The 8901-nt window shown below is 49.2% G+C and overlaps 1 protein-coding gene across 1 annotated transcript; it reads right to left on the reverse strand.

Moving 5' to 3' along the window:
• Positions 1–1663: 1663 nt before the first annotated feature.
• On the reverse strand, positions 1664–3246 carry LOC124667387 (acyl transferase 7-like). Its single transcript, XM_047204678.1, has one exon. The coding sequence runs from the start codon at positions 3149–3151 to the stop codon at positions 1835–1837; it is 1317 nt and encodes a 438-aa protein (XP_047060634.1). The 5' UTR covers positions 3152–3246; the 3' UTR covers positions 1664–1834.
• Between the last annotated feature and the right edge of the window lie 5655 nt (positions 3247–8901).

An 8901-nucleotide genomic window follows, 5' to 3' on the forward strand; every position in this document is an offset into this window, starting at 1 on the left:
AGGTAGGTAAGACGTTGTCCAGTGAAAATGCACCGGTTTCGTTCCTTCCAAGCGTTCCAGAGCACATATAGGAACCGGCCGCTGATGCGCTTCTTTTCTTTCTGTGGCTTTTCTTTTATCATGTCGTTCCACCAGTCAGATATGGATTGGAAGTCAAGGCGTCGGTCATCAGAGGAGTCGCCATCCCAAGATTTGACAAGGTTCCAGACAGCCGCCGTGAACGGGCAGTTTCGCAAAGGTGGTCAGCTGTCTCAGGCTCGCTGAGGCACAATGGGCATCGAGGGTCGTGAGGCCATCCTCGGATGGCAAGCATATCGGCGGTAAGGAGCTTTCCATGAAGGGCTAGCCAGCCAAACAACTTGCATTTGGGCTCGGCGTGTGCCGACCAAATCTTCATGGCATCGAAGCGGGCATGGGAGCCAAGGAATTGTGCCTCGTAGGCGGAGCTAGCGGTGTAGGTTGAATCGGCATTAAGCATCCAGACGATGGTGTCCGGCAACTCGGGGGCAAGGTTGATGGAGTGAACGGCCTCCCAAACGTCGATATATTGCGCCGCCTGTTGAGGCGAGTTGAGGGACGCGACAGAGCGGATCCAGTTGTTTTCACTTAGCTCTTTGGCTACCGTACGGTTCTTCCTCGTGGCAATTCTGTAGAGGTCGGGCGCCCATTGAGATAGAGGGCCCCGAGCATACCAGTTGTCGTGCCAGAATTTGGCCGTCTCCCCGTTTCCAATGGTAACTTTAGTGGCGGCTCTGAAGAGGGACATGTCGGTGTCGTCGCATGGAAGTTTTGAGCCAGACCAAGCGCGGTCCGGATCAGTCCACTGGAGCCAAGGCCAACGTAATCGCAGGCACGTCCGGATCTCTCAATGTCCGAATGCCGAGGCCCCCAGACTTCTTTGGCCTCGCATATCGTTCTCCAATTCACAAGAGCTTTCCCCGGGCGGCATGTTCGCCCTCTTCACGAGCCCAGACGAATGTCCCGGCAATCTTGTTGATCCTCTCACGAGCCCATTTTGGCGGAGGAATGGCGGTGGCGTGGTAAGTGCTAGTGGCCATGAGCACCGTCTTCGCAAGGATGACCCTTCCAGGTCTAGCAAGGTTCTTGCCGATCCAACCCGGGAGCTTTCCGGCGATCTTGTCGATTAGGGGCTGTAGGTCCACCTTCCGAAGACGGCGAAAATGCGAGAGGGAGCCCCAAATATTTGCCGAGGAAGCAGGCAAGCTTCGCGGGAAAGTCATTGAGAATTTCCTGAAGGTCCACGTCGGCACAGCGCACCGGGAAAATTTCCGTCTTGGTCATGTTGGTGACAAGTCCACTGGCCTTTCCGAAGCAGTCTAGAATGGAAGAGATGGCGCGAAGGTCCTCCTTACTGGGGTTTACGAAGATTCCGGCGTCGTCCGCATAAAGAGAGATGCGGCATCGGTTGGTCCTAGAGCGTATGGGACTCAGAATGCCCAATTGAGTGGCCGAGTAAAGGATGCGTTGTAGGGGGTCGATGGCGAGGATGAAAAGCATGGGTGATAGCGGATCCCCCTGTCTGAGACCGCGGGCGTGGCAGAAAGGGGTGCCAGGTTCACCATTTAGCAGCACTTTTTATATCCCACGAATTACAAGTTTAATTAGTTGCTAGTTGGTGGCTTCCCACCAAACACAATAAGTAATCAACTCCACAAATTCAGGATCAGTTGCTTATATTTTCAGTTACACTAAACACCACCACCAAGAAAAGTCAAGAACACCCATAGAACCAATCCAATGCGACCGAGTATCTAATTACGCAGTCAAATCAACTCCCTCATTTTCTTCTTCGTCCTGCTCGGCTCCGGTGAGGTTAGTTCATGTCTAGCATTCCCTGGTGGAAGGCGGCGACGCGGTCGGGCGTCACACACTGGGTGATCAGCCGTGCCCCAGGCTTGTGTGCCCACGGCTTGACGAGTATGCACGTGGCAATGTAGTCGAGGTTCGTCAGCGGCACGACGTGCGCCGGCGGCCCCCAGCCGTAGTCGACCTCGGCGAACCCGAGCCGCGACCAGTCCGACACTAGCAGCGTCCGGTAGTCCGCCGTGATCTGGTAGGGGTCCACGCCACCATTAGCGCCGGCCTCACCCGTCGCCCACCGCGTGAACTCCGCCGGCATTCGCCTCTTGCCGTCCTTGATGATCTTCACCACGTCCGGGATCGACGAGCCGGCCACCTTGCCGGCGGGCGCCGAGACGCGCATGATGTAGTAGCAGTTACCGTAGAACCCGGCGCCTGCGCGCGGGAGCGAGGCGTGCAGCAGCGGGCGGGCGTTCATGGCGAAGCAGAGGTGGACGTCGGACTCCGGCTCGAAGCCTGCAGCGCGGGTGCGGCTCTGCCACGCCTTGGCCACCAGCACCTCGAACGCCGAGCACCAGGAGCCCCCGTGTGACGCGTCGTTGTACTGGGCCTTGTAGTGGGCGATGTATTCCGCGGAGATGTCCATGGCGAGGTACTCTAGGCTCTTGGCGCCCTCGGGACTCGGCAGGCTGCCGATGACGGCGGTGGCCGGGTTCGGGATGGCCTCGCGGCCCCACTGCGGCTCCACTACTGTGGTGGCGGCACGGTTCCCGCGCGCGAATCCTCCGACGGCGGCCATGAACTGCGCGGCGCCGGGGCCGTCGGCGACGGCGTGGCTAAAGCGGAAGCCAAGGACGAAGCCGCCGCAGGCGAAGGTGGTGACCTGAACGAGCAGCACGAGCTTCCGCTCGTCCTTCTCTGCGGCGGGCGTGGGTGGCAGCAGCTCGTCCTTGGAGATCATCATGGGGTGCTCCAGATATTCCACGTCCTCGAGCCCGCATGCCGCCTCGGCCTCGGTGAACCAGACGCCGCTGCCGTCGCCGCCGCAGTCCACCTGCAGCAGGCCGCCGTCGTCCGTGAATCCCAGGCGGCCAGCGAGCGGGTAGTACTGCACCAAAGCCTGCGCCAGAGCCCGCTCGATCGTCCTCGCCGGGCCCGCGCCGTCGCCGTCCCGTTCAGGGGCCGGCTTGAACACGTGGAGCGACTCGATGAGCGCCATCTGGGTCGGGTAGCGGTCGAGCCAGGACAGGCGGAGCGGGCCGGCCGGCGTCGGCTCCGCCGGGGTCACCAGGCTCTGCGACAGCCGCTCGACGGACTTGGCGGCCGCCATTGGAGCAAGAATTGAAAGGAGTTGGTAAGCGAGAAAGAATTGATCGTAGACAGACTTGGCTTCTCGGGAGCTGGTGACCGCTGCTTCCTTGTATCTTGGTTGTTGTGTGGATTGCTTGACTTGGCAGGGAAGTGAGGATCGCTTGGTATTTATAGGTCGCCGGAAGGGTGACGAGGATAGGAGTCGGATGGAAGCTGACCGAGATTTGTTCAATGCTCTGTGCTGTGGTGTGTAGGGGAGGTCCTACAAGATGAATGAACGTCGGGGTCAAAAGATGGTGGAGTGGCGCTTTCCTAGCTCTATCCAATCCCAACCCCGTGCTCTGCAACTAATCGCTACAGTAGCTCGTCCTGTTCTGCAGCTTCTTCTTGTTCCTACCAACTCCATGGCCCGTCTTCAGAGCCTCAGAGGTGCCTAATTATGTTCTTTTCTTGACAATAGTCCAGCAATGTGATGGTAGAAAAGTACTTTCTCCGTTCAAAATTACTTTGCATCTTGGTTAGTTAAAATCAAACTTTATAAAGCTCAACAAAGTACTTTTTAAAAATATCAACTGTCACAACGTAAAAGTTATAGTAGTATTAGAATTGTCACGAGCTATATTTTATATTATTTGGTATTGTGGTTATTGATATTTTTTCTTATATTTTTTGTTAAATTTGATAAAGTTTGTCTTAATAAAATCTAGAACGCAAATTAAATAAAAATGAAGGGAGTACACATTATCGGTATGTTTTCTGGGTAGTTTTCGTCGTGTTGACAAGTGATGAGGCTCGTGTTATTTGTATTTAGGTTCATCTAATTTTATAAATTAATAACTAAACGAGCTTTTTCATCTATGGAAATGCGGGAATCTATTACACTAGTAGAAAAATGGCCTTCCGTTCGGAGCTGCCTAGAGCATTCATCCAGCCGCGTTTGGAACCAGGACTAATGTGAGCATTTGTCCCGGTTCCAACGGCAAGGACGCCACACAATTTTAGTCTCGGGTCAAACTGACTTTTAGTTCCGGTTGAAAATACCTTTAGTCCTGGTTACGGCGGGTTGCGATCGATGCAAGCCTCTTTAGACCCGGTTGGTATCCCCAAACCAGGACTAAAGGTAGTTGGTCTCCCTAATCAGGACTAAGAGACAACAACTGGGATTAAAGACCTTCTAGGTTTTTTCTCCACACTCTCCCCGGTCGCCTTTTTTAACTTTGTAAAATACAAAAAAAAATGATAGGAAATTCAAAATTAAAAATCCATTTAGATGTAGGTAGGTTAGGTGATCTAGTTATTATGAAAAATAACAAACATGAATTTTGACTTATTTTGAAAAAAAACTGTATTTTCCAGTAAGATGGCAATAACTTTTGCATACGAAATCAAAAAAACTAATATATGAATCTATCTATGCGAAAATTTACATCCAATTTTTTTAGATTCTCAAACTGCCAAAGGAAAATATGAAAAATTTCAGATTTTAGATTTTGCAAAAAAAAATAAAAAAAATTATTGTTATTTATTTATTCAAGATTATTATTACTTCATTACTTTTGTTTATTCAAATAATTATTTGGAATTCAAAAAATATAGAAGTGTGACAACAGACCAAGAGATTAATAGGATTGATATGATACTAATATCAATAACCTGTGCGCAAAGTACTTGGAAGCGGGATGGAAGGAACTCATAAGTTAAGCGTGTTAGTGCTGAAGTAGTTTGAGGATGGGTAACCGATCGGGATGTTCGACCACGAACAAGTAATTTGACTAGAAATTAAGTGTAGTTAGAGACTAAGTTGGTCAAATAACTCAAATTAATACTAGAAATTCTGAAAAATAGAAAAAAATTGAATGGAAAGAAATTAGAAAAATGTTGAATAAAAAAATACACGTGGAGGCCTTTAGTCCCGGTTGGTGTTACAAACCGAGACTAAAAGTTCTCCGCCCCAGCGTGCGCCCGCAGCTCACGGGGAGGACCTTTAGTCCCGGTTTGTGCGCAACCGGGACTAAAGAGAGGGTTTTAATCCTGATTCCGTAGTCCCGGTTTTTCCAACCGGGATTGTAGCCCATTTTTCTACTAGTGTTGAAAGGGCAAGGTCTCTCTATAGTGTTTTGTGTGTTTGATAACAACACTTGAATATATTTCGTCGTGTGCATAGTTGCTTTGAAGATTTGCAGGTGCACGATGTTCACGTTGAACACCTCAAGATCGGAAGACTCAAGTTAGTAGTTGATATGTTTTCTGGTTTTGTGTGTGTGTCGCCAGACGACGTCGTTGAAGAGGTGAAGAAAAGAAGCTGGTTTCAGCAAACCCGATAGTACCGGTACTGAGAGCAGTAGTAATGTAGTATCGCTACCGACTTCAGCACCAGGTATACGTCAGCCTGGAACCTTGCGGGGTACTACCGGTCCTGGAACCTTGCTACCGCATTTTCGGGAAAACTCACAGAGTGCTCGCCGGTACCTTGATGGTACCTGGATCGGCACTGCCGCTTGAGTCACCAGTGATGGTGAAACGCAGTAGTTCCGACTAGGTACCGGTTAAGCAAAGACGTGCGGTACTTCCGTGATGGGGTTCGTAGCATAGAAAACAAAAATTTTCCTATCGCAAGACGAATAAAAACAACATATCTAATCTATGGAACACCCAAGATCTAATCTACAAGATCGAAGCAACGAGATGGAGATGAGACTAACGCTCAAAGATTCCAAAGTCTACGAGATTAATCTCGTTGTTGATGTAGACGATCGTCCCCGGTGCCGCAATCCGGCGAGCACTTCCGTACTCGGTCGCGCGTACGGTGTCGATGAAGCTCCTTCCTCTCCCGTTCCAGCGGGCAGCGGAGGTGTGGTAGATCTCCTCCAACTTCCGGCGAGCACGACGGCGTGGTGGTGGTGGTGGAGGAAGAAAACCGCAGGGCTTCGCCTAAGCCGGAGCGAGCGTATGGTGGAGGGAGAGGCGGCCAGAGGAGGAGGCAATGGATGGGGGGTGTGGCCGGCCACCCCCTCCCCTCTTTATATAGGGGGCCAGCCGGCCAAGGTGTCCCCCCTTCCCATCTAGGGTTGGGGGCGGCGGCCAAGAGGGGGGAGAGGGCTTTCCCCTCCCCCAAGTTGACCCCCCCTAGGAAACCCTAGGGGGTTGGCCGGCCTGGGCCTTGGGGGCCATGTGCCCCTGGCCCATTAGGCCAGGGAGCATCCCCTCGGCCCACGGTGGGCCTCCTAGGTCGTGGGCCCCATGGTGGACCCCTCCGGAACCTTCTAGAACCTTCCGATCAACCACCGGAAAAATCCCGAACATTTCCGAAACCAGAAATCAACTTCCCTTATATGAATCTTATTCTCCGGACTATTTCGGACCTCCTTGTGACATCCTGGATCACATCCGAGACTCCGAACAAACTTCGTCTCCATACCATATTCAAATCTACTTATGCGACATCGAACCTTAAGCGCGTCACCCTACGGTTCGCGAACTATGCAGACATGGTCGAGACTCCTCTCCGAGCAATAACCAATAGCGGGATCTGGAGATCCATAATGGCTCCCACATATTCAACGATGACTTAGTGATCGATTGAACCATTTACATACGATGCCAATTCCCTTTGTCTCGCGATATTTTACTTGTCCGAGGTTTGATCATCGGTATCTCCATACCTTGTTCAACCTCGTTACCGACAAGTACTCTTTACTCGTACCGTGGTATGTGATCTCTTATGAACCATTCATATGCTTGCAAGCTAATCAGATGACATTCCACCGAGAGGGCCCAGAGAATATCTATCCGTCATCAGGATGGACAAATCCCACTATTGATCCATATGCCTCAACTCACACTTTCCAAATACTTAATCCCATCTTTATAACCACCCATTTACGCAATGGCGTTTGATGTAATCAAAGTACCCTTCCGGTGTAAGTGATTTACATGATCTCATGGTCGAAGGACTAAGGCAACTATGTATCGAAAGCTTATAGCAAATTGAACTTAATGACTTGATCTTATGCTACGCTCATTTGGGTGTGTGTCCATTATATCATTCAACTAATGACATAACCTTGTTATTAATAACATCCAATGTTCATGATCACGAAACCATGATCATCTATTAATCAACAAGCTAGTTATACAAGAGGCTTACTAGGGACTCCTTGTTGTTTACATAACACACATGTATCATTGTTTCGGTTAATACAATTATAGCATGGTATATAAACATTTATCATAAACACAAAGATATTATAATAACCACTTTATTATTGCCTCTTGGGCATATCTCCAACGAGTCTCCCACTTGCACTAGAGTCAATAATCTAGATTACATTGTAAGGTACCTAACACCCATGGCATTCTGGTGTTGGTCATGCTTTGCCCTTGGGAGAGCTTTAGTCAACGGATCTGCAACATTCAGATCCGTGTGTACTTTTCAAATCTCTACTTCACCATCTTCGATGTACTCGCGAATCGAATGAAAACGCAGCTTGATATGCTTCAGCTTCTTGTGTGACCTTGGTTCCTTTGCATTGGCGATGGCACCCGTGTTGTCACAATAAATGACTAGCGGGTCCAATGCACTAGGAACCACACCAAGCTCAACAATGAACCTCTTCATCCATACCGCTTCCGATGAAGCCTCTGAAGCCGCTATGTATTCAGATTCTGTTAAAGATTTCGCCACCGTGCACTGCTTGGAACTGCTCCAGCTTACTGCCGCACCATTCAATATAAACACGTACCCGGATCGAGACTTAGAGTCATCGGGATCGGTGTTCCAACTTGCATCGGTGTAACCGGTTACAACGAGCTCTTGGTCACCGCCATAACAAAGAAACATATCCTTAGTCCTTTTCAAGTACTTCAGGATATTCTTGACCGCTGTCCGAGTGTTCCATTCCCGGATCACTTTGATATCTGCTGGTCAAACTAACAGCATGTGCGATATCCGGTCTAGTACACAAGCATGGCATACATGAGAGATCCTCATCGCCGAAGCATAGGGGATCTTGCTCATCCTCTCTCTTTCATCTACCGTAGCCGGACCTTGAGTCTTACTCAAGACCTTACCTGGCAACATAGGCAAGAACCCTTTCTTGATTTCATCCATTCTAAACTTCTTTAGAATCTTGTCCAGGTATGTACTTTGTGAAAGGCCTATTAGGCGTCTTGATCTATCTCTATAAATCTTGATGCCTAAAATGTATGCTGCTTCACGAAGGTCTTTCATTGAAAAAGACTTATTCAAATAACCTTTAATGCTGCTTAATAGTTCTATATCATTCCCAATCAATAATATGTCATCTACATATAATATCAGGAACGCTACAGAGCTCCCACTCACTTTCTTGTAAATACGAGGCCTCACCATGAGTCCGTATAAAACCGATGTCTTTGATCACTCTATCAAAGCGTAGGTTCCAACTCCGGGATGCTTGCTTCGAGTCCATAAATGGAACGCTGAAGTTTGCATACCTTGTCGGCATTTTCAGGATCGACAAAACCTTTGGGTTGTACCATATACAACTCTTCCTCAATATCACCATTAAGGAACGCCGTTTTGACATCCATCCGCCAAATCTCATAATCGAAAAATGCAGCTATTGCTAACAAAATCCTCACGGACTTTAGCTTCGCTACAGGTGAGAAAGTCTCATCGTAGTCAACTCCTTGAATTTGTCGGAAACCCTTTGCGACAAGTCGAGCATTATAGACAGTAATATTACCATCAGCATCTGTTTTTCTCTTGAAGATCCATTTATCGACAGC

Source organism: Lolium rigidum, chromosome 6 (assembly GCF_022539505.1).
Source record: "Lolium rigidum isolate FL_2022 chromosome 6, APGP_CSIRO_Lrig_0.1, whole genome shotgun sequence".
In the NCBI taxonomy this organism is placed as follows: Eukaryota; Viridiplantae; Streptophyta; class Magnoliopsida; order Poales; family Poaceae; genus Lolium; species Lolium rigidum.